Consider the following 26524-nt stretch of genomic DNA (forward strand, 5'->3'; position numbering starts at 1 on the left):
TCTTAGCATCCATTATGGGTTTCAACTTTTTGTTGGAAGAAAGACAAGACTTGGTCCATTCAACTAGGTTCTGCATGGTTTGAGGCCGATTTGTGTCAAGTGCCCGCATGCCTGTAAGTATTTCAAGCAGCACTACACCAAATCCATAGATATCACTCTTCACATACAAGTGGCCTGTGGAAATATTGATACAGGGCCCGTTTGGATGTGGCCCAGAAGATCTTTTATCATCTTATCTACTGAAAAAAGATCTTTTTTTATTTTTTAAGAGTGTTTGGTTATTATTTTTTTTTTTTAGCTTTTACAAAAGCAAAAACTCTCAGTAGATCTTTCTCTTAAGCTCTGATTTCCAGCTTCTCAAATCTCCTTTTCGGGAAGCTGATCCCAGAATAAGGCTTGGACAATAATGTCCTCAAGAAAATTTCAAAATGACAAGCATACCCTCCTCATTTTTCTGAACCCTAAAATTTTCTCTCGTTCCTGAGAACGGTCGTGCTGTGCCTTCCTCGAAATTTTTCTCCCATGCTTCCGATCTCCTTCCTCATCTCTTCCGATCATCCTTGGTCATCTCTTCCGATCATCCTTCGTCATTTTTTCTTCTTCCTTTGTTAGCATCACAGGTTTTTTTCTTCGTCATTCTTTTTCTTCTTCCTTTGTATGCTTTTGTTTGTTTCGTTAAGCTTGTGAAATGTCTCTCAATCAAGTTCCTGTGAAAAGAAAGAAAGCAGAATGGTGTGATAAAAATACTGAGATTATGTTGAAAGTGTGCATAGAAGAGGTGAATGCTGGAAATAAACCTCACAACCACTTCACTAAGCTTGGTTGGGCAAATATTGCAGAAAAGTTCAATAAGGCAACAAATTTGAGATATGAATATAAGCAATTCAGAAATAGGTGGGATTCTTTGAAAAAGGAATGGCAATTATGGGCTAAGCTTATTGGGAAGGACACAGGTCTTGGCTGGGATGGGGAGAAGAAAACCATTGCAGCTAGTGATGAATGGTGGGAAGCCAAAATTCAGGTATGTGTTATTCAACGAAAACCATTGCAGCCTTCTTTTGTTCTTTTGTTTTTTATGTGTGATTCTTGATTTTGATTTTGATTTTTATGTGTGATTCTTGATTTTGATTTTTATGTGTTATTCAACGAAAACCATTGCAACCAGTGTAGTGACAAGAAAACTGAGGTAGAACCAGCCTCGCCTATTATTTATTTTGATTTTTGTTAAATAGACATACATATCATTGAAGAATAGTTGCTCAATATACTAGTGCTGGAACTTACACTTTTGTCAGTTTGGGAATAAATAGAAGGGTATATTCAATTTTCTAGCTGCGATTTCTTTGCCTGAATGTGTATGCAAGGACAAAACAGAAGAAGCAAGTAAAATCAAATATATTTGACTGATGAATTGTCTATATGACTTATGAACTAATCAGCAAAATGATTGGATAAGTAAACTATTTTCTCCTCTTGAAATCCTCATCCGAATCCACACTCTTGAGTCTTCTGTGTTCCACAATCCAGAAGAATGAAGTGAAATTTATTGTATTAAACTTCAATTGTTTTCTGATTGAGAGTTGTGTATCTCCATCTCTCCTTCTCCACAAAATCAGCATCAAGGAACCTGACAACAAAAGTCCATAGTTTATATACATCTTCAAAATTAGCCAGGAAGCTTAATGCAGCAGTAACCACAGTTACTCCTAGCTCATCTCTATCTTTCTTCTTGTTGGTGGTAACTCCTTGGACTCTTCCTTCTTTGGTCTGTAGAACTTTCCCGTTGTCTTCTGCATACTTATCTACAAACCAAACATGATGGAGAAATCCATAGCTGAGAGATATATTGTTCCTATCAGCAAGCTTCTGTACAAGGACAGGCTCAACCTTTTCATCTTTCCAATCAAACACATTGAAAGCCAAAGCAGGTCCCCTATCAAATTTCACCTTAGGACCATAAATCTTGACTAGGGGAACCCCTTCTGCATTAGGGTGCTTCAACTTCATCATGGAGTTCACCAGCCAATTTATAAGGTACCTCGTTCTATTGGTGATCATTATCAATCCCAAAGAGTCCACTTGATCCAAACACCTGCACTCAATGTTAAACCCCCCATTCTCACCACTATCTTGTGCTTTCTTACTTTGAAGGCTCTCAACTGGTCCTTTTGCTTCCACACTTCCAGAACCTTCTTTTGGTTTTGCAGGTGCTGTTATGTGCCTTGGCTCCTCTCTTCTCTGAGCAACTAATCATTGCTTCCACTGCCTCATTCTCATAGTCATAAACTGTCAGAAGCTTCTTGCTAGATTGGAATGGATATGAGTCTGCCACAAGCTTGAAAGCTGAGGTTCTGTTTGCTGTGAAAACCATGTAGTCATTGTCAGAAATGTTGAGGAACTTCATTATTCTTCTCCTCATTGCAGACTCAAATGCATCGCACAAGACTAAGGATATTCCCAGCACATCCTCTGCTCAACAAAGAAAGTGGTCCATCCTCTGCCTTTAGTCTCACAGCTAATGCACTTTTACTGTGAGATTGGTACCATAGATTTTTCTTCTGAAATTCCATGCATTTAATTTTAATCAGCAAACATGTCTCTGCATAAACAGAACAAGCAATGAAATGTGAGTCTGTGACAGAAAATTCCATCCATGTGAAAGGCATAATTCTTCTCTATTCCTTTTCTAAGTTAAGAATATGCTGGCAGTGAATACCTATTCCAGAACTATGTCCATTCTCAATGTCATGGTTGAAAAATCAATCCCCCTTCTTTTTTATTTCACAAGTGACGCATTACCAAATTCTGAAATGACAAGTCTAATGATATTGTGATCTGCTTTCAAAAATCAATGTGATCTTTCCATTCAAATGACTAAATGTATTAGTGATTGCTGAGATCATATGGCTTGTGTAGTATACTGAGTAACCAGTGCAGTTGACACTTTGAAATTCCATTTAGAAATTGAAATTTAGATGCAAGTTGTTTAAGTGCTTTTCGTGCTATTGTCTAATTAGAATTGGAATTTAGATTATTGAAATTAAATTCTAATTCTGATTTGAAAATAATAGTAGAGATATTCAAGAAACTGCGTCTAAATTTTGTGGACAGTGTCACAGTGATATGGTGCTTTATGTGGGTGTTTAATTTTTCGTATAAGAAAGGTCAGGCGTGCCTTATGTTATGTATGTGTATATCTTAGGTCTAAGAGCATTGTTAGTTTAGGTGAAAGAATGAGATGAAGACCGTTCTGTTTGATGTTATTGAATTTAGCAATACCATCAAGCACCAGCTCAGGAGATTAGAACGTAGTTCTATGCTACTATATTTGAAAAATGTGAACTCATGTACCTTTTTTGTGTTCATTGTTCATATAAGTCAAAGATTGCATCTTGCTGCTTGTAGCAAGAACCAGCACAGGGTTCACACTGAGTCCATGTAAGATCACTACCTGTGTAAAAAATGAGTGACAAGTCCCTCTTGGGTGTACCAAGACCAACAACAACAAAATAGTTTCCAGACCCAAAATGGCTATCAGACTTGGTGGGTAGGGTAGTTGAATCCAATTCCTTCACACTATTTTCTCGACCCAAATTCTTAGAGAGCCTGGAGTGAATATACTTTACCCTTTCATTGTCTAGGTTCATAATATCATTGTGTGATATTGTAGCCTCTGCATTGCCATTATGATGAAGTCTGAAAGGTTGAGCCGTTCAGGTGCTTAACACATTTTAAGGAAATGCAAACTTGCTTATGCTCATAAAAAAGACAGGTCTAAGGGTGCAGGTTTCCCTGTAAAGTTCTCATCACCGTCATAAAGTTTTTTTTTTAAATTTAAAAATAACAAATAATAATAATTTAAATCCTTTCTCCTTCCCCATCTCTCATTTCTACCTTCTACAGCTCTGCAACATGATGTCTAATCTAAATGGTGTAGGTATAACTAATTAGTTATAGGTATATATGAGTTGGCTCACCACCTCTCCTTTCTCTGTTTTGCCTCTGTAAGCTATTACATTGTTATTTGTATCTTTCCAATAGTTAAATGTTAATACAACGATTTGATTGATAATTGATTTATCATGTCTAGTGTGATAGTGTCGATAGTGGGATTGAATTATTCATAACTAACAAAGTTCAAGTCCTTTTTTATATTTTATAAATAGGAAATCTAAAATTAACGTATTAGCAATCAAGCATACGTTTAACTATTTCTTACCATATTATATGAAATCAAACAAAATATGAATGCCTTACTGTTACTTGTGGTACGTAGGCCAATAAGACCTTCCAAGCTGTAGAAGTTGTTTCCTTTTTTTCTTCAGTAGCACTCTTTGGTTCCAATCCTATTATCCTCCTAAGCAGATTTCAGAAAAGTATTATAAATGTTAAACACGTTATAGAAAACTTTAAATATTATATTATAAACTTTAAATGTTAAACACGTTATAGAAAACTTTATTAATAGAAATGAAAGAAATTTTATAAACTTTATTAATAGAAATGAAAGAAATTTATTATAAATGTTAAACACGTTATAGAAAACTTTAAATTAATAAAAAGTTTATTACATTTATTGTTGCACCTAATTAAATTATTTTGCTTACTTGTACTGACTAGTGACTCCTCTCCATTTCTTATTCTTTTGGTCAATTCAACTTGTCCTTTTTTTTAATAGTGATTATTCGTGATAACACTTGAAGGTCACCAAATTGATTATCTAAATAGGCACAAATACTGCAGAACACAAGTTCTGTCAACTAGAAAGTTGGTTTTGCTTAATTTAAATTATATAGGAATGTCAACCTTACCAAATATATTATAATGAGATTGATTTTTATCTCTTAATTCTCATGTTAAATATATATTATAATTCTTATTTTTTATTTTATAGGAGGATCCTGAAGTAGCAAAGTTTAGAGAGCAAGGCCTCAAATTTTTACCTGAGATGGAATTCCTTTTTAAAGGTACTATTGCTACTGGTTTTGCAGCATATGCACCATCTGAAGATTCAAGACAATATGAAGGATTCAACACAAGAACAGAAGAGACAAATGATAACATTGATGATAACACTGACATGGAAGTGAATGAGCCTGAGATAGACACGACAACTCAGAACACGTCTTCGGCAAAGGAAAATGGACAGAGGAAGAGAGGAAGAGAGGGTGATAAAAGAATTGGGGTTGCTGCCAAGCTTTCCTCACAATTAGATCGTATTATTCAAACATTTGAATCTAGTGTATCTGCTCAAGACCCAACTAGCATTACTACATGTGTAGCAAAGTTGAAAGATCTACCAGGACTTGAGCGTGGGAGTGAACTATTTTACAAAGCCACTAAACTTATGAAAAAAAGGGCAAACAGGATCACCTTTGTTGCTTTAGAAGAGCCTGAGCTACAACTTGGATGGATCAAGTCTGAAACTTAAGCACAAATTCCTTAGTTTCTCCTCTATTTGATATCATTGACACTTGCTAGTTTTGCTTGGTTATGAACCTTGGTTGTGTTATGGATCTTAGTTTTTAATTTCAGTTATGTCATGGATCTTTGATTTTAATTTTGGTTATGTTATGGATATTAGTTATGGTTTGGCTCTTGATTTTTTTATTTTCAGTTGTGTTATGATTTTTTTTCCTTCTACAGGATGTCTTCATCATTATCATCAAATGACTCATCACTATCATCAAATGACTCTTCATCTGACGATGACGATCACATTACGAAGAACAAAGTGTTGATGTTTGTTGTAGCTAATGTTACCAATTACTTCATGAAATATGTTGTGAAAAATCCATGTAGAGATTCAAGCATGACAGGCCATCGTTGGGTATCTGAAATTCTAAATGGTCATCCAATACGTTGTTATCAGATGTTTAGAATGAAGAAACTTGTCTTTCTTGAATTATGTGATATCTTGGAAACCAAGTACAACTTAAAGAAAACTCGAAATGTCAATATTTATGAGCAAGTTGGCTTGTTTTTATACATGTTGAGTCAACCAGGTTCTGTTCGTAATTGTGAGGAAAGATTTCAACATTCAGGCGAAACAATATCTAGACATTTCCATAATGTCTTAGAAGCTGTGTGTATGTTTGCAAAGGATATAATTAAGCCTGTTGATCCATCATTTAGGGATACTCCTGATGAGATTCTAAAAGATGCCAAATATCGCCCTTACTTTAGGGATTGTATTGGTGCAATAGATGGTACTCACATACGAGTTTGTGTTCCCTCTCATCTACAAGGAGTCTATATTGGTCGGAAAGGCTACACTACCACTAATGTCATGGCTGTTTGTGACTTTAGCATGTGTTTCACTTTTGTTTGGGCAGGTTGGGAAGGTTCTGCACATGATACTAAGATATTTATGGAGGCTTTACGTAAGCCTGCATTGCATTTTCCACATCCTCCTCAAGGTACTTAAAATTTATATATTATAAATATGTATCTTTATAATTTTGTGTCCTAACATGCTCTATTGTTTTATTCTTTAGGTAAGTATTATCTTGTTGATTCTGGTTACCCTACTTTTATGGGTTTTCTAGGACCATACAAGAAAACTAGGTATCATCTCCCGCAATTTAGAATTGGGCCTAGAATCAGGGGAAGAGTTGAAGTTTTTAATTATTATCATTTCAGTCTTCGAAGTACAATTGAACGTGCATTTGGTTTATGTAAAGCAAGATGGAAGATATTGGGTAATATGCCACCTTTTGCTTTGAAGACATAAAACCAAATCATTGTTGCTTGCATGGCTATACATAACTTCATTCAAAGAAATGACAAGAGTGATGGAGAATTTGATTCGCTAGATGAAGATAATGAAGATACAGATAGTGATGAGGATGAAAGTGAAGTTGGTCCTAGTACTATAACATGGGAAGAACCGGATGCTCAAAGTACTCTACAAATGGAACGATTTAGAGAATCTCTGAAGAATATGTTTCCAACACGTATTTAATTTCTTTATTTTTTAATACTACAAGGTTGCATGTTTATGGTATGGGTACATTTGAACAATTTTATATTGAAAGACATTATTGATCGTATTATTACCAGGTTAATGATATTTTATATTTTGTTATAAATTATAATTACATAGATAATAATTAAATTATAATCTAGAATGTATGTGACAACATTACTAAAACAATAAATTAATTAGATTTTAAATACGAAAAGTAATTATGTAGAAAGGCGTATAATTATATTTTTATGAGATACATTTATTTTATTTTTATAAAAATAATTATTTTTTAATCAAAATTTCTAGAAAATATATAACAATATTTTAAATATAATGATAAAGTTAAAATATTTTTATAAATGAAATAGAAGAAAAAAAATAATTTTTATTATTTTTAATAATATTTAATTATTTAAGGCATTTAATAATTATATAATAATGTTTAAGTATTTAATTATTAGTTTTAATAATGTCAAAGCATATAATATCCTTTTTGGTAATTTTAATTATGCAAAAGATCTTCTACAATTTTATCCAAACACCATATTAATTTAAATAAGCACTTAAGAGTTTATCATCCAAACATCAAATTAACTTATGTAAAAGTAACTTTTTAGATAAGAACTTCTTGAATAAGTTCTTTCTCTATAAGATCTTTTACAATAATGCATCCAAACGAGCCCACAATTCAAAGGCATGTTAGTTTGTGGTGGATCAAAGCATTACACTATTCCTTATTTTAGTCTGCCTTCTCCCAACTTTTCCACAGCATCGACTGTTTGCGTTGCACTAAGTCCTGTTTGGTTTAAGAAAACTTCGTCTGTTTTCATTTCCTGTTTGTATTGATAACTACAAAAATGTCAATATGTCACTTTGTTTTGACTTTGTTTCCTACTTTCAGAAACAGTGAAAAGAACACAAATATGGTTTTAACTGTTTCTCGTGTAAATATTAGAAATCAAGAAACCATATAGCAAAATCACAAAATGGCAGAATGATAAACATATAGCCAACGAATGCCTAGTTGTGTTTTTGTATGTCCTCTACAACAGAACAAGTTCATCTAATTTTACCAAGATTGAAAATATTTTTTTTTATTAAAATTCTTAACTTATACAAGAACTGCTCTAATTTAAAGGTGAAAGTGTTTTACATTGCATTAGAAAAAAAAAAAAGAAGTAAATGAAAGAGACAAAATTAAAGTGACCTGCCACTCTTCAAACCCTCGGACGTAATCTTGGTTAAACATTTTGATTGCAACGGCCATTCCATAGCCTGCTTTGGCAGGGGTAAGGGTATTCTCATCCAAACATCCCTTGTAAACTGGGCCAAAACATCCTTTACCGATCACTAACCCCTGTATGTCATACCTGAAACGCCTTGAGGCAGAAATCAGCTCCTCAAAACTAAACACCTTCAAGTTTGGCCATTTCAGAATCCGACCAAGAGACTCTTCGCGATCGTCGCTTCCACTCGCAATCTCCGAAAACTGACTCTTCCCGGTTGCGGAGAACCCCACGTTCTTGCTGCCAGTTCTTGCTGAACCTGAAAACAGAGGAATCGAACCCATCATGGGAAAAAAAATCTGCGTTGGCATGACTAAAAAATACTGAGGAGCTAAAAAAAAATCTATTATTAATAATGCTATGTTGATGTCTAAAAAAATAATGATTTGTTATTTCACATTACCATCAAATTTTTACTAACTTTTTCTAAGTTTATGTAAAAAAAAAAAGGAAAAGATATTCTCATGCTATAATTTCTTACCAAGTTCTTACCATGTAAATCCTATCAGATAAAAAAATGCCAATAGTAAAGTTGCATAAAAATAAAAATAAAAAGTCTTATATTTTGTTTTCTTGCAACTTTACTACAAGCATTCATTTATCTAAATTTTTCTCTCATCTTTCTTCTTTTTCATTGAAAGCTTAACCAATAAATAACCACTACCAACAGCCCTACATCCATTTTTTTCACGGTCAACTTCGTTAGTCAACTGCCGACGAAAAACAGAGGCTCCTGGCATGGGTGTCTGCTTCTCCTCTGGCCCGACACAGCACTCTTCTTCCCTCGATCGACCTCACTATTCAGGCTAGTCTTCTTTCTACTTTTCTCGCCCTTTCTAAACACAAGACATATGGGTCGTTCCCCTCTTCCTCCAATTTGAATTTTCCCATGACGAGTTCGGTTCGGTTCCACTTCCACTGTTTCCAGGTTCAGCAAGCACTAACTGCAAAAACGTGGGAATCACCAAAACCACGAGCAGCAGCACCGAAAATAGACAGTTTACCGTGATTGCCAGTGGAAGCATCGACGACGAAGAATCTATTCATTATCTTCTTCGTCGTGTATATCATCGTCCCCTTCGTCTTCCTCTTCCTCCACCGGATGGCCAGATTCTGAAATGGCCAAACTTGAAGGTTTTCGATTTTGAGGAGTTGAAATCTGCCACAAACAATTTCAGGTCTGACACATTGCTGGGTGAAGGTGGCTTTGGCAGAGTTTACAAGGGATGGTTGGATGAGGATACCCTCGCCCCTACCAAAGCAGGCTGCGGAATGGTCGTTGCCATAAAATGGTTGAACCCCGAAAGCACGCAAGGGTTTGACCAGTGGCAGGTCGCTTTAATTTCATCTCTTTCATTTACTTATTTTAATTTTTTGTGCGCCGTTAACAAATTTAATACAAACTTTTCTTGACAATGTTGGTAAAATTAGATGAACTTGTTCTGTTCTATAGGACATAAAAAAACATAACACATTCTTTGGCTAAATTCATTTTGCTATTCATATTGCATTTAATTATATTGTGTAACCATCAACGCAATTAAATTATTGGATTATTTAACTTGCTTTTCTGTTGATTGGAAAATGCAGACAGAACTAAACATTATGAGAAGGTTTTCTCACCCCAACCTGGTCAATTTATTGGGTTACTGTTGGGACGATGATGAGCATCTTCTTGTGTATGAGTTCATGCCAAAGGGAAGCTTAGACAATCATCTATTCAAAAGTATGGATTGAAGACGATAAAAAAATGTGAAAGAAAACTCCTCATGAATTCGAGTTTAATTTATTTTCTTTGTTGTGTTTCTGAGCAGGAAATCGTAACTTAGAATTACTTTCTTGGAACACACGGCTTAAAATAGCTATTGGTGTAGCTCGGGGATTAGCTTTCTTGCATGCTTCTGAAAACAACGTCATTCACAGAGATTTCAAGTCCTCAAATATACTACTTGATGGAGTAAGTTATTTTTTATTTGCTGATTTGTTACAAAGTTTGTTAGTCCACCTTGTCCCTTATTTCAAGAGATGAAAGTTGAAGCAAATGTAGTATCAAGTTGGGATGAATAGACAGTTTATGCATTTGGATCCCCTCATTTCTTTTACTAACCACGCTCATATTGGAAAGGTATCAAAACTTAGTCTGTTAATAGTATATTGGCTGAAAAGTGCAATGTTTTCGTTTTCCTTGTCGCTTTTTAAAGTGTTGTCACTTGTTAGTACTCGATTTGTTGATTAGTCGAAGGAGGTTACATGATGTTATGAATACATAATATTTTTTAAAATATCAAAATTGATATTTATTTAATGCAAAATTTGTCAGATTATTTTGATGATAGATTGTTTTGTTTTTTTACAGAATTACAATCCAAAGATCTCAGATTTTGGCTTGGCAACATTGGGGTCTTCTGAGGGACAATCCCACGTAAGTAACTGGGTCATGGACACGTATGGCTATGCTGCTCCAGAATACATAGCAAAATTGATATTTATTTAATGCAAAATTTGTCAAGTCATTTTGATAATAGATTTTTTTGCTTTCTACAGAATTACAATCCAGAGATCTCAGATTTTGGCTTGGCGAAATTGGGGCCTTCTGGGGGACAATCACATGTAACTACCAGGGTCATGGGCACGTATGGTTATGCAGCTCCAGAATACATAGCAACAGGTAACCATATCTTGACATAATTGACAATTAAAGCAACTTGAAATGTATGTTTTGACTTTATTAATGACTCACAAGTCATAATATGACCCAAGAATTACATGCCATGCTATATAAGAAGGAAATGGAAGCAAAATCTAGGACAAAATGAATGGTTTATCTGGTTTGAGAATTTCTTTTTTTTTCTTTGTTTATATTTCCTATTTTCATATCTAATTACTAAAATGCCACTTGACTTCTTGATTTCAAAGATTTGTACAAGAAAAGAAGGAATTGTGCTGTTTTCACTATTTATAAGAATAAGAAATAAACTAAAAATAAGTCAGCATATTAGCATTTTTGTAACTATCAGTAAAAATAAGAAATGAAAATAGAAAAAGCTTTCTTAAACCAAACTGACCTTAATGTAATATTCTAAAGCAATGAATGGTTTGTGGAAGATGAAGTAGGGGAAGGTAGACTAAAATTAAGGAATATTTCAACAGGTCACTTGTATCAATATTTCAACCACAAACTAACATGCCTTTGAATTGTATCAATATTTTGACAGGCCACTTGTATGTGAAGAGTGATGTCTATGGATTTGGTGTAGTGCTGCTTGAAATACTTACAGGCATGCGGGCACTTGACACAAATCGGCCAACAGGGCAGCAGAACCTAGTTGAATGGACCAAGCCTCTTCTCTCTTCCAAGAAAAAGTTGAAAACAATAATGGATGCTAAGATAGTGGGTCAATATTCACTTCAGGCAGCATGGCAAGCAGCACAACTTACTATGAAATGCCTACAATCTATCCCTGAAGAACGTCCTTCTATGAAAGATGTAGTTGAGGCATTGGAAGCCATTGAAGCTATCCAAAATTAGGGATGGAAATGAGTCAAGTCGCTTGTCAAGGGCCTATGGCTTGGCCTATTTAAGGCTCGGCTCGGCTTGGCTTGTTTACTATAAATGTCAAGCTCAAGCTTTTTAAAAAGTTTTTTTAGATAAAAAGGCCAAAGCCAAACTATAAAAAAAGCTTGTTAAGTTTCTTTTTTTAGTTAGTATTTTACTAGGTTTTAAAATAATTAATTGGTTAAAGAGGTTTTTAAGCAGACTTTTAAATAGGCTTGTAGGCCAAGCCAGACTTTTATGTAAGCCAAACCGAGCCTTTAAAAAAAGCTTATGACAGGTAATGAGCCAAGCTCAAGCTTTGTGTATTCAACTCAAGCCGAGCTCAAGCCTAGTAAAACTTGGCTTGGCTTGACTCATTTCCACCCCTATCCAAACCCACAATTCGCAGTGTACATCTCATCCACCCCCTCAACAGGGTCGTAAGAGTATACACAAATTTATATGAAAAAAAAAACTAGAAATCGAGATTGATTATATATAGTAATGTGCTCCATTGAATGGGTTGTTGTATCAGTCATTTAACTAGTTCAGTACATGTGCATACATACGAGTAAACCGGGAAAATTGACAGTATACTTATATTCATATGGCTATAACATTGGACAATATTAGAATGTATTCAAGTAGAAACTAAGTGAATGAGAACAAAAATGAATATGGATTAAAAAAATTATGATCAACGCGTGTAAATTGAATTGAAGGTCTGTCATAATAAAACAAATATTATATAAAAAACAGTCAATTAACACAGTCATAATGTTAGAGACATTTTAGGAAAATCACGCCCACAAAATAAAGTGTCAATTTACAAATATTTACAAAAGTCAGGATAACATTGTACTTAATTTATAAACATGACCAAAATAAAACATAGTTAACTATTATATCGGAGAATTTGAAGACAATTTTTATGTCAGGTTAGAAAGATTGTGTTTCACAAAAAGTTTTTCTTCTGACTCTAATTTTAGCTGTCTTTCCTAGTGATTGTAAACAATACGACATTTTGCAATGTCTTTCAAATTCAAATGAGTGAACCCTTTGTCTTTCATAAAATAATACATACAGCTTGGAACGTCTTGATATTAACAATAACTTTACGTGAGAAATGGAAGAAATTAAAAACTTGGCAGATAAAGGTTGATTGAATGATTAAGTAAATTACTAAGTAACTTACCAAGTTGCCGCAGGTAATTTTATATTGCTGCAGGCCATTTTGGGAATGATTTTTTATTGCTACTAGTTTTGAATATGGTCAACAAGAATATACTCTAACCATAATGGGTTAACGTCACTTGATGATCTTCAGTCAGCTAATAGAAATCTCTTAGTGTTGTCCACCTCGATACAATGGTTGGGCCATCCAAATCTTGGTTGTACACAACGGTATGCATATTCTCATTTTTGTCAAACATATGCCAATAATATTCAAGCACGTCCTTCCACCTCATGGAAAATGACCTACTAACTTCACCGTAAGTCTACATTTGAAATATGTGTAACATTAGAATGCGAATAATTGGTTGGTCAATTGTACAAAATAATTGAAAAATGATATGTTAAATAAAAATAAAAATGACAACAATATAATAAATGGTTGACCTGCTCCTTGGCATGAATGGTGTTTAAAATATCCTTTGATGTTCTTGTGATCTGCAACATGATGTTGGCCATTTCATAGCACTTTTTGTGCTCTTCGTTCATCAATTCTAAAATCCATTTAGAGTTAAAAAGTTGGCATAACTAAATGTTGACAAATAAATAACCATTTAAGAAGATTATTATATAATGATATAACAAAATTGACATTAATCTTGTGTCATGATGAAAGACAGATCCTTCTTAGCCTCACATAAAGATGTACATCACACACTTATTTTCCATGTTCAATGTGCTCAAAGTTATGCATATTATGAATTGAAATATAACATTCAACCAATAGATAAGTGAAATGAGATGGATAAAACTTCAGCACTCATAATTTGTTGAAAAGGCAATTTCAAAAGGTAACAGAACAATGTGCCTAAGTCTTTGTTTTTTGTTCCACAATGTTATGATTATAAAAAAAATGATATACTTTATTAACGAAGAAAGCCCCTTCATAAAATGTATTACTAGACAATGTATTAGTAGACAATGCTATTACAAATATGACATGATAATCTTGTGGCATGATGAAAGCCCCTTCATACACAGAGCCATTACTACATAGTGTTCATATAAATCAAATAGGTAAAATGGAAATTATTTTCTGACAAACATTTATTTTGTAATAATAGTGAGGGCATTCAATTAGCATGCCTAACATAATCTGCGTTTGGGCACACGTAATGCTTTTTTTTCTAAATTCAAACTAAATGCACATGTCTCTGTGTCATTGTTCACAATGTTTTGATTATCAAAGTATAGTATCCTCTGATAACCAAACAAAGAGCATGCAGAGAACATTAAGCCTAATAAGATGTTGGGTCTATGAGTGACAATACAAAATCATTTAGTATACCGTAGGAGTTTGAACATTCTTACCAGGTGCAGTGGCTTGATGCGTGATTGGTGGCTGGATGAGGGTGCCAAACAGTGACAATAGTGGAGGAGAGCATTGTGGTTGCACGTTAGACTGACAGACTTCGTCTTCCAATCCTGGCTCGATCTTCATCTTTGCTAGAAACGTGTGCACTCTTCACTAGTCAATGCAGGAGGTCTCTCTGACTTTGGAAATGAAGAGAAGCAAATGAAACCGTGTATGGAGTTTGCAGTTTTAAGAACGAAGCATTAATCACAACACCAAATTTGCTTCTTGCACCCACCAATATACTTGGACACCCAGACCATTTTAGGAAATTACAGAATTGTCTTTTGCTGAATCTGATACATATTATGAATCCGTAAAGTCATTACGCATTTGCAATTCGTATGGATCGATAGCGATTTTGTATTGATTGTGCATTATTTGAGAGTGTAAAAAATTAATTTGTGAAGATAAATTTGTACATAAGTTTGGGCCAATCCATGACATTAATATGCAACTTTTACATAACTTCTGATTTATTTGGAAAATTGCTTAATTGAAGACTTTGATATTTAAAAAGAAAAGTTGCAATTTATTTCAAATGGTTATAGAAAAAAACATGGCTTGAGGTAGCATGAATGTATGGAAATTATAGTATATGTGTAGGTTCTTTCTTTATAAATCAATCAATTTTGTACTTGGAAATGTATTGATATCAACACAAATGGTCATTATATATGCAGGTGAGGTATAGGCGTGCTAATTTACTGGGTTGCATGAAGCTTGCCATTTTTAAAATATCACAATTGCAAATTGATGATACCTTGCATATAATAGCCTTAAAAGTTGATTATCATGACTCAGAATTAAAAATTGCACCATTAAAATGTCATACCATTTAACCACAAAAGAGGATTTAATACAAAGTCACACTAACTTTGACTTACACCACACCTGCTTAAGACACTAAGTATAAACATTGCCTGAAGTATACATGCATTAACTGTAAAACTGAAACCTCGAGGTTGAATGATCTTGCTGCATCAAAACATCAGTTGATTTTAATTAGTAATACAACAATGATGTTTTAATTCAATGAGCAACACCAAACTCTTACATTGTTAATACCATATTGCACACAGTAACTAACAAACACATGTAGTCTTACACTAAAACCAAATAAATAAACCATATCTAAAGAACTCATGTTGCAAGCTTAGCAGGATGAAGCTGAGGTGAATTTTGTTATGTATGAAACTGTGCAAAAGGTAGATGTCATGAAGTTGTTACAACTTGTAGATTTGTTAATAATATTGTAGTTAACTACAGATGATCTTAATCTGATTGCTTTGGAAGTGTATTGATGTCAACACAATTGGTCATCATATACACAGTAGAGGTATAATCATGCTAATTTACTGGGTTACATGAAGTTTGTCATGTTCAAAATATCACATATGCAAATTAATGATACCTTGTAGACAATAGCCTCCGAAATTGATTATCATGATTCAAAATTAAAAGTTACACCATTACACTGTCATACCATTTAACCACAAGAAAGTATTTAATACAAAGTCACACTAAACTGAAATTACTCCACATCTGCTTAAGACACTAAGTATAAACATTGCATGAAGTATATATGAATTCAACATAAAATTGAAACCTGGTGGCTGATAAGCATTGCTGCATCAAAATATTAGTTGAATTTACTTAGGCATACAACAATGATGTTTTTATTCAATGAGTAACACCAAACTCTTACACTATCAATACAATATTGCACATAGTAACTAACAAACACATGTAGTCTTAAACTGAAATCAAGTATATAAACCATATCTATAGAATTCATGTTGCAAGCTTAGGAGGATGAAGCTAAGGTGAATGTTGTCTTGGTGAAATTATGCAAAATGTAAGTGTCGTGAAGTTGTTACAACTTTTAATTCAGTTAATAACCCTGCACTTAACTATAGATTTTGTAGTACTTCCTTGAAAACCACATTGGTTGTTGTATTTAGTGGTTTTCCTTCTTTATCATGAATAAGAATTTTCAATTCACTTTTGCTCTGAACTCTTAAGAATGACACATAAAGCTAGGCATGACTGAAAACTGGTTGAGGAAGATATAATCCAACACATTGAAGAGATTGACCTTGAGATTTATTGATTTTCATGGCATATGACACAATAAATGGGATCTATCTTCTAGTCATCTTGAAAGGCCAAGGAGATTGAGATAGTGATAATGACATTCGTGGGATATAAACCAAACTTCCTACATTTTTTCTAGAAATTATTTGTGCCTCAATAACATGATTGGCCATTCTATAGATAATTAGCCTTGTCCCGTTGCATAGGTGTGATCTAAATTTTGAATCAACATAACAAGTGTGCCTGTTTTTAGCATAATTTTATGATTAGGTATTCCTGATGCCTTCAATGAATGTAGAAACTCTTGTGTAACTGCTTCAAAACATTCAGTTGCTGCAGCATCTATCATGTCAATTGAATCACAACTAAAATATTCTTTCTCTTCACTTGGGATGATGTTTAATATATGTTGCAACACAATAATCTTTGAATTCAATTGATAGTTTCTTCATGCTTCTAGCTAGGAGGTTTCAACTTGTTTAGGTAGTGGTGAACTTCTCAATTCTTCTAGTAGGTGGTGTAGTAAAATTCTAGCTTGATTTAATTAATTGTTTTTAACTAACATTGCCTCCCTTAAATCAAGATTGTATCATCCCAAACATTTTCTTTGACTTGTAAAATAATTCAATTTTCAACAGCTTCGTAAAAATATCCACTACTTGCTCTCCAGTCAGACAATAATTAATCTCTACTTCTTTCTTATCTATCAGCTCTTATATCTTGTGAAATCGAATATCAATATGCATGGAACTCCCGTGAAAAATTGGATTTTTACTCAATGAAATGGTAGACTTGTTGTCACAAAATATTTTTGTGGGAGTATTATGCTTATAATTCATCACTTCTAAAATACTTCTCAACCATGCTACTTGTGTGGCACAACTAGTTGTTGTAATGTATTCCACATCTATCGTTGAAAGTGCAACAATTGGTTGTTCCTCCAAAGACCATGATATTGCACCTGCACCTAGATGAAATATGTACCCTGGCATGCTTTTTCCTATTTCTACATCTCCTACTTAATCACTACTTGTGTATCCAACAAACTTCACATCATTATTGTCAGCATAAAAGATTTAGTCAGTCAGAGTACCTTTGGATTGAAAGGAAAAAAAGTGTTCAAAACACACATTGCGAAATAAAAGATCTATTTTGTATTTAAAATTATATTATAAACAGATGACATATAAAGAGCGTACATGTTGATGAGCTCTTGAAGCAAAAAAAATTCTTCAATAGTGTGAAGACTCTACGTGTATTCGCACTGAGACTGACCTCTATTCGTCAACAACTTTGACAAGTGAAAAAAAATAAGAATAGAGAAGTGATATTTGGATTCATTCAACGTGCAGCCTAAGACTATTTATAGCACGCTAAGGATACCAAATTTCTGATCAAATTAAAATCATTATTGATAGTATCCTTTTTTTAAGCTATATTATTTCTTGTTACCTTTTATTGCTAACCATTTAGCAATTAAAATTGAAATAATAATTGACCAAGTCAAACTTTTATCTAGCCGCCTTTTCAACCCAAATTTCAAATACAAAATCATACATGTTTGTTTCTCTTTTTTCACCAAATCTTTCATATTATTTATATTTTCAATGCTAGCAAAAATATAATAATATTTCACCTTTTTGAAATCAATTAATCACTTGATCATATTAAATTCTCTAATATAATTAATCATCAAATATTAAAATAATTTCTTTAACAAAGATTAGAACACTCGTTTGTGTGTGACCCCGTAGGTTCAATACTAAGTCGATAATATATTAATCAAATTAATATACTAATCAAGGTAGGCGTCTAGCAACACTCCTTAACGTCCGGATAGCGTGAAGCAGCATTTTACTTTCAAGAACCATTAGAAGAGTAGTGTAATAATTTCTTCCATCTTTACAGCTCTGGGTTAACTCTAGAGTATGATATTATTATCAAACCCTTTTGAGTTAACTCATAATGACTTAAGAAACTCATTTTTTCTTTCATTTAATTTTCCTGGCCAGGATATAATTTTTATTCATAGAGCTTAAACTCATTATCAAGAGTTGATGGATTCCTTCTTGATTAATCATTAATTCTACAGGTATTTAATCATATCCAATATCCATTCAACAAGTGCTCTAAAGCATTAGGTGTCTGGAATCAAAATACAACAAATAACCTGTTAATTACTATGATAATCTCTGGTCAAAGAAAATTATTCTACCTCTTCTTGAGAATTTTCTATTGACAGTTTATGGTAAATTTTAACTATTAGAAAATTTCAATTGTGTTAGTTCAATGATCACATCAACATATGACTCATCTATATATGCAAATTAATAAATGAAATATATTAATATTTATCCAATAAATATTATCACATATATATTAATCTATCCGGATTATTGATATCCTATTTATAATAATCCTATAATCAAGAACGGTCTAGATTAAAATTAGAACAAACTTATTTCTCATTATCATAATCTCTATTATAATAACCAGTCTGTAATTTTAATCAAGGACATTATCAAATGCACACCATTTAATCAAATAGTGAAATATGACAATGAAAATAAAATAATACTATATTATTGAAATTAGAATTGATTACATGATGACTTGGATCTTAGGAATACAAATTTATTCCCAACATGGATTTGGTTGTCTTTCATTTTCTTCATAGTTGTTACATATCACCACTCGCTCCTTCAGAGATTTTGTAGACCAATCCCACTTGCCTTTCTCATCAAATGTCACATCTCAACTAATAATCACTTTCTTTGTCTTTGAATTATAAAGTTTGTATGCCTTTGAACATGTGTTGTAACCAATGAAAATACACCTTTCACCTTTGTCATCCAATTTCTTCCTGAGCTGGTTTGGAACATGTGCGCATATGTTATGCACCCAAAAACATTGAGGTGTCTAATTGATGGTCTCCTTCCATGCCAAGTTTCTTCTAGTGTCTTATCACAAACACTCTTTGTTGGGCACCTATTTAAAATATAGATAGTAGTGGCAACTGCTTATGCCCAAAATTCTTTAGGCATTTGATTGGCCTTTAGCATGCATATCACCATGTCCATGATTGTTCTATTCTTCCTTTCAACAACTCCATTTTATTGAAGTGTATATCTGGTTGCCAGTTGATGTTAAATTCTATGCCACTCAAAGAAATTTCTACAAGCAAGGTGATGTGAATCTTACGGGGCGGATCGTTTGATACAGGCTACGAAGGTTTGGATGACGCCACTTCCGGTGAAGGAAGATAAGTCAGGATAGACGCCACTTCCGGTGAAGGAAGATAAGTCAGGTTAGACGCCACTTCCAGTGAAGGAATATAAGTCTGGGTAGACGCCACTTCCGATGAAGGAAGATAAGTCAGGATAGACGCCACAAGGATTACCTTGATAAGTCTAATAATTGGTTCAACAAGGAACCCAGAGAGAAACTCTCACCCAATTTTATCAAATGCCCAAAAGTTTTTTTTATTCAAAACAAAAACCCATACTTATAGTGTAGCTGAACAAAAAGATAAAAATAGACATGGGCCTTCTAAACAGTTTGGGCCAAAACTACAATAAATAAAAATTATAACTAAAAACATATTTAACTTGGGCCTTCAAATTAGTTTGGGCCTTCAGCAACATTAATTGTCTTGATAGTGCCTCTGCCTCTGGGCCTTCATCTTTCTCCACTTGGGCCTTCATCCTTCTCCACTCGGGGGCTTTGTCCTTCTCCACTTGGGCCTTCGTCCTTCTCCACTTGGGCCTTTAGCCTGTATTTGGCCAGTTTCATGATTCTCATCATTCAAGGTATTCTTGGCCCCTATCTATTCTGAGTATTTTGATTTTGCATCCATTTTGTTTCTCTCTGCAAACACCTTGAACATCTTGAAGGCATCATAGGCTTCTGACTTCTGCTTCAAGGAATACAACCAAGTCTTCCTACTAAAATCATCAATAAACATGATACTATACTTGCTACCACCATGTGTTGGTATCTCAATCAAGCATAGATTTGAATGAACTATCTCCAACAACTTTCTCTCCCTCCAAGACTTTCCATTTGGAAAAGATTTTTTGTGCTTCTTTCCGATTTCACATGTGTCACATACTCTATATCATTCATTCTAATTCACACACAAACTGTTACAATGGCGGCCTTTTATAGGCAAAGCAAAATATTAAAATATAATAAACTTAGTTAAGAATACTAATGACGGTGAAGTAAAGGAGTTGCTGCACAGTAATCTTTGAATTCAATTCGTAGTTTCTTCATGCTTCTAGCTAGGTGGTTTCGACTTGTTTAGGCGTTGGTGAACATCTCAATTCTTCTAGTAGGCGATCTAGTAAAATTCCAGCTTGATTTTAAGTAATATTTTTTAACCGACAAGGTCTCTTCCTCTTCCTTTCCCTGGCAGAAATATTCTGAAATGGCCAAACTTAAAGGGATTTAGTTTAGAGGAGCTGAAATCAGCCACAATATATTTCAAGTATGACACATTGGTCGCTCGAGGTGGTGTTGTCAGAGTTTACAAGGGATGGTTGGTTAAGGAGACCCTCACCCCTGCCAAAGCAGGCTCTGGAATGGCAGTTGCCATCAAACTATTGAACCCTGAAAGCAGGCAAGGCTTTCAAGAGTGGTTGGTCACTTTAATTTCATCTATCTAATTTTTTATTTTAATTTTTAATGTACTGTAAAATACTTTTACTTAATAAGAAATTAATGTTGAAATTATAAGGTTGACTTGACAATTGAAAGAAAAAAGAAGAGGAAGAGATTGTGAGTTTGAACCCGTCTCACCAACCAAAACTAAAAAATTAACAATTAATGTTGGTGTATAAAAAAAAATTAATGGTGGAATCATTTATAAAATCATTAATTGATTATGTTGAAGATGGATTATAGATATAGTTGATGAAAACTTTTTTCTTAACAATGGTGGAAAAATTAGATGAACTTGTTCTGTACTGAAGGACATACGAACACATAACAAGGCATTCTTTGGCTAAATTTTTGTCATTCTATCATGTCATTTCAGTTTTCATATTGCATTTAATCTTATAATCTAATCATCAACACAAATCGTAGCACCTTTCATGTAATAAATTTAGTCTAGCTATTGCATTATCTTGTTTTTCTGATGTCTACATGAAGGAAAAAAGAAGTTTAGTACCTCAAGAAGTACATAAATATATAATTGCTGCTCATATTAAAAGGGAAATATTTATTCTAAACAGAAAGTTCATATCCGCATTAATCTAATTGTTAGAACTAAGAAGTTTCTAATATAATTATTTATGCACACTGGGCTAATTCATTACCCCTAACTCATAATTATTGTCTTAACTATAGTATTACTTAGAAGGGAATAAAAAGATTCGAATGGTTCTTATTGTTAAAATATTAAATTTTAATTTGTTTAATAATTCATTTATAAGATAGTTACTTGGATCTAATCATGCAACATGTTTTATTCAGGAATTTGCTTTGAAGGACTATTCTTAGATATTAGTTACTTACGATTGTAACAAAAATGTTTGTAACCCGACTGAAATTTGGCAGTGTTTATATCTGGGTTTAATTCGCTTCTTGGTGTCTCATTTTCCTATTCGATATCTATGGTTTCTTATAAGTTGTTACCTGTCTGGATCTGGCACTATGGGCATAAGGATATGAAATATGGTGTAACTAAATTAGAGTATTCTTCATCCATCTAATTTTATTTATTAGCTTCACCTACATAGTTTAGCTTGAAGTTAGAAGTAGCTTCATCTAATTAAAGTAATCGACATTCACGACCTCAACACCTCTCCTCCTCAGATTCTCACGACAAGGCAATCTATCCTTTGATAATCACCAAGTGAAACTCGCTATATTCTGTGGAATAGGTATCTTCCATATCTCTTTGTAGAAAAATTCATCAACCGGATCGGACTATTGGTTGCAACAAAGAAGAGATATGTTTCCTTCACTACACTATGAATTTTTGCCAATAAGGATACAATTAAAACTGTTTCCTTTTCTTTTCCAAATAAAAATGGTGTCTTTGAAAGTTCAATACTGCCCAGACCAAATGTCTTAGGCCTATTTTAGGCCTAACTGCAGTTAATGCATACAAAGGGTAGGTACTAGTCTGCCAAAGAAGAAAATTGCTGAGTCGAGCCTCTCCAGAAGTTCGGATCAAGATGTCTGGGTCAGGTGCCACTGCCATGTACATGTGCTTTTCAATATCCACCAGTTTTATTAAAGGAACAACACCCTGCTTATTCTTTCTCTCTTCAGTCATTTCAACCAGCTCATTGCATGATGTGATTTCAGCTTCACTATTGTTACCTTTTTCCACAGTATGCTCCAACATACCATCTTTCTCTCTAGCACGTTCCACTCGTTTAGGTGTACACTATTACAAGCTTTGGTTGCATTTTGATAGTCTATACAAGAATCTTGAAAAGGCAAATCAAAACCATTTCCTTTCAGGCCCTGATCAATTCTTGCAATTGCACCATTTGTAAGTTTTGCTTCTTTTGATGCTTGAACATCATTCCATTTTTCCTTGCAACATTCATGAACAGCATGCATCATCTCGTGATGAGAAGTATAGGCTACGCAGATCAAAAGAACTCTCTGGTTGTTGTGAGCAGTAACTCTCATTGCCTTTTCCACAGAACATGAGAACATTAAATTCAACCTTATGGCCATAACCTTCTTCCATGTTTCTCTTCTTTGCATACCTTTGATTCCCATCCATGATGAAAGCAATATGACTTGGCATAGGAACCACCGATAAAATGGCAAACATGCATCTTCTTATATAACAATATAAACCTCCAAGGAAATGGCCTATAATATTTCCGGAACTTTTCTGCATTGAACTGTTCAGTTATGAGACTTGAAGTCTCTAAGATAAACCTGTTTAAGAAGAAATTTTCATATAAGTTAGCACTAAGAAGAGGAATTAGGACCATATTGATTCAGTTCATGCTCTTATCAAATAGAAGAGTTAAAGCAACAATAGTTGAACATCAATATACATGCTCAACAAAAACCTCTTAAGTATTAAATCTGCATTGTTAAACAAGAACATCAAACAATACAGTAAATAGAATTACAACAAATTAAGCTTATATGATTAGTTGTCTTATGTCTGATCTATTTGTAAGAAGAAATTAATAGGCGTCCATGCCTTATCCTTATTGATTTTGGCTAACCTTTCGCACGAATTGTAGTTGGGTCAGGGATAAGTGTCCATGCGTCATTAGAAGGAGGAATAGCCACTTCATTCCCAAGAGGCCACCATTGTGGGGAGTAAGCTTTTAAGATGTGCTCATTTGTATAAACAACATCTATATATTGGTAGTAGTTCAGGCTCACGTAACCACAAGCTGCAATAATATGTGAACATGGATAGTGAAGCGCAAAATACCTTCCGCATTGACAATAATGACCATTCAAGTTAACTGCCCATTTTTGTCCGCCACGTTGCGTAATAGGATTGAAGGTCTCCTCTACTTCAAACCTTGTGGAGTGGATGTCATACACGCGAACGATGTGCGAACAAGCTTGTTCTTGATTTTTTCTAAGTTCTTTAACAAGCTTTGAACAATATACTTACCCTTCATTTAACTGTCTATGCGCTTGGCGGCCACGCTCAAAAAAGTACTTTCGACACCTACTGTACGTTGATTTGACCAATGCTGCTATGGGAATGTTGCGACAATCCTTCAAAACCTTGTTGATACATTCTGAGAGGTTGGTTGTCATGTGGCCATATCGACGTCATTCTCTATCATAAGCCATCGTCCATTTTTCCTTTGAAATGCGATCAATCCATGTTGATATGGCTGGACTCAGTTCACGAAATTTTTCTAAATTTTGATCAAAAATGTGCTTGCAAGGAGTGTAGGCTGCATAAAATTAGTTATGAATAACGTGGATAAGTATATATGAAAGGTAAATAAACGGGACCATCAAATATGAAATCTTACCCAATTTCTTCAACATTTCTTTTTGTTTTGCATTATTGAATTTCCGATTGAAGTTGCTTGCTATGTGTCGCACGCAGTAGACATGATAACCATGGGGAGGTTGCCAACCAAGTGCTTTGTTAGCGACAGTGGACTTTATACTCGCGTGTCGATCAGATATCAGACAAATACCATTTTTATCTGTGACGTATTCACGCAAGTGTGCCAAAAACCATGACCACGTTGTCTACGTCTCACCTTCAACCACCGCGAATGCTAGAGGAAGGACATCACCATTTCCATCTTGTGATGTGGCCATTAAGAGGGTCCCACAGTATTTGTCGTACAAATGTGTGTCGTCAACTTGTATGATTGACTTACAGTACTTGAAAGCCTCTTTACATTGGCCAAAAGTCCAAAAAACTCTATAAAACTGACGGGGTTCGCGACTAACCGTATTCCCAACGATAAAATCGTCATGTAGTACTTGAAAATATGATCCAGGAGAATGATTTTGCATGTGTGTTAGCCACGACGAAAGTTTCGCATAGGACTCATCCCAATCGCCATATTCAATTGCAATGGCTTTCTGTTTCGCCAACCACGCTTTTTTGTATGACACCTTGTACGCAAATTCACTGTTAATCCTCTCTTGAATCAAAGAAATTTTGATTGATGGATCTTCTCTGACCATGCCTGTCAATAACATAACAAAATTTAAATGACAATTAACAACAAATGAACATAATATGAACATAAAATACGTACCTACTACACAAGTGACAATTAAATCTGAATCAAGTTTCTCGTGATCTTGTGTCATGGTCATATTCAGACATGTGTATGGTCCACCCCATTGTGTGACTTTCCACGTATCTGTTTTTTTGGATAAAATTGCCCTCATATAGAAAGGGCAAGGACACTCTGCATTTTTATTCAAGCAACAAACCACATACTTGTTCGATTTGCTTTCAACAACTTTGAAACTTTGATGCACCTTCATAACATATTGTTTGAGTGCATTTTTGACCGCATCTTTACTATCAAATTTCATGCCAACATATAATTATTGGCCAACGTTAAAGGTCGACGGCATCTCCAAACCGCAAATGTCCTCCTCATCAGGATAACTCTAGTTGATATTGTTATAATGTAAAGCATCATTCCAAAATGGATTTTCAATTCATTGTGCACCTAACAGTTTAAAATAAAAATTCAAATAATACTTATTTAGCATTAAATTCAATTGACATCAAATAATAAATGTATCGTCCAATTTTTTAATTCAGCAAATTATACCTTCTGTTGGGTGAACAATTCTTACTGGTTGAGGAATGTCGGTGACTTCATCGTCTGTATCAGATATACCATCAACACTGTCATCTTCGTCTAAAGACTCTTCAGCGTATGAGTTAGACACAAGATAATCATCATCATCATCACCATTGTCTTCGTCAATATTTAAATTGCTCATATTTGTTGGCGGTTGTGTCTCATCATTAGATAAATAATTTCCACATGATGTAAGCGAATTTGCAGAATGAAACATTGAATCACCAGCCACATCCTTTTTTATGTACAATTCCAGAACTGACATTTGGTCTTGTTGTTTAAAACTTTCCAGCATCGTCTCAACGTCTTCGTCATCACAAATTTGCAAGGTAGTATATTTTCCTGACACTAAAAATCTACAGCTGATAGTAGAAATAATTTCATTATTTTGTAACTTTACCTTATCTCCAATTTTTTTCTTCAAAGCATTGAAAGTAATTCCACGTTTAATCTGAATCACTTTTTTACTGCCTTCAAATATTACACCATCATTATCTTCATATACCCTTCCATTGAAATACAACACTGTTATAACCGAATTCATCGTGTATCTACAAAAACAATATTTTAACACGTCAAATAAATTATAAAATGGGTATCACAAAAAGTCATTACTGGAACTTCAAAATAAAACTTTATTTAAGAAAAATAACTTCAAATCAATTTCACATTAAGACACTTTTAAAAAAATGAACGATTTCAATGTAATAATTTTAATCTAATGAAGATGTAATCAAAATTATTAAATTTAAA

General features: G+C 33.9%; 2 protein-coding genes and 1 pseudogene across 5 annotated transcripts; 2 read left to right on the forward strand and 1 right to left on the reverse strand.

Moving 5' to 3' along the window:
- Positions 1-311: 311 nt before the first annotated feature.
- Positions 312-7070, forward strand: LOC114388924 (L10-interacting MYB domain-containing protein-like). Of its 4 annotated transcripts, none has more exons than XM_028349467.1 (3): positions 312-620; positions 5647-6419; positions 6498-7070. In XM_028349467.1, the coding sequence occupies exons 2-3, from the start codon at positions 5648-5650 to the stop codon at positions 6731-6733; spliced, it is 1008 nt and encodes a 335-aa protein (XP_028205268.1). In that variant the 5' UTR covers positions 312-620; position 5647; the 3' UTR covers positions 6734-7070. The 4 variants fall into 4 exon arrangements, with proteins under 4 accessions (XP_028205268.1, XP_028205267.1, XP_028205266.1 ...); XM_028349466.1 differs by having other exon boundaries at positions 317-1021; positions 4992-6419; XM_028349465.1 differs by having other exon boundaries at positions 319-1021; positions 4895-6419.
- Positions 7071-8884: 1814 nt separating this feature from the next.
- On the forward strand, positions 8885-12310 carry LOC114388926 (probable serine/threonine-protein kinase PIX13). The gene is made up of 7 exons (XM_028349469.1): positions 8885-9061; positions 9185-9588; positions 9847-9982; positions 10071-10213; positions 10613-10678; positions 10801-10924; positions 11472-12310. The coding sequence occupies exons 1-7, from the start codon at positions 8995-8997 to the stop codon at positions 11783-11785; spliced, it is 1254 nt and encodes a 417-aa protein (XP_028205270.1). The 5' UTR covers positions 8885-8994; the 3' UTR covers positions 11786-12310.
- Positions 12311-22603: 10293 nt separating this feature from the next.
- LOC114390162 lies at positions 22604-23050 on the reverse strand (annotated as a pseudogene).
- Between the last annotated feature and the right edge of the window lie 3474 nt (positions 23051-26524).

The sequence above is a fragment of the Glycine soja genome, chromosome 16 (assembly GCF_004193775.1).
Source record: "Glycine soja cultivar W05 chromosome 16, ASM419377v2, whole genome shotgun sequence".
In the NCBI taxonomy this organism is placed as follows: Eukaryota; Viridiplantae; Streptophyta; class Magnoliopsida; order Fabales; family Fabaceae; genus Glycine; species Glycine soja.

Coding starts and splice junctions, on each gene's coding strand:
- LOC114388924 (XM_028349467.1), top strand. CDS start 5,648: ATGTCTTCATCATTATCATCAAATGACTCATCACTATCATCAAATGAC. Junction 6,420..6,497: donor TTTTCCACATCCTCCTCAAG/GTACTTAAAATT, acceptor TTTATTCTTTAG/GTAAGTATTATCTTGTTGAT.
- LOC114388926 (XM_028349469.1), top strand. CDS start 8,995: ATGGGTGTCTGCTTCTCCTCTGGCCCGACACAGCACTCTTCTTCCCTC. Junction 9,983..10,070: donor AGACAATCATCTATTCAAAA/GTATGGATTGAA, acceptor GTTTCTGAGCAG/GAAATCGTAACTTAGAATTA. Junction 10,679..10,800: donor CTTCTGAGGGACAATCCCAC/GTAAGTAACTGG, acceptor TGCTTTCTACAG/AATTACAATCCAGAGATCTC.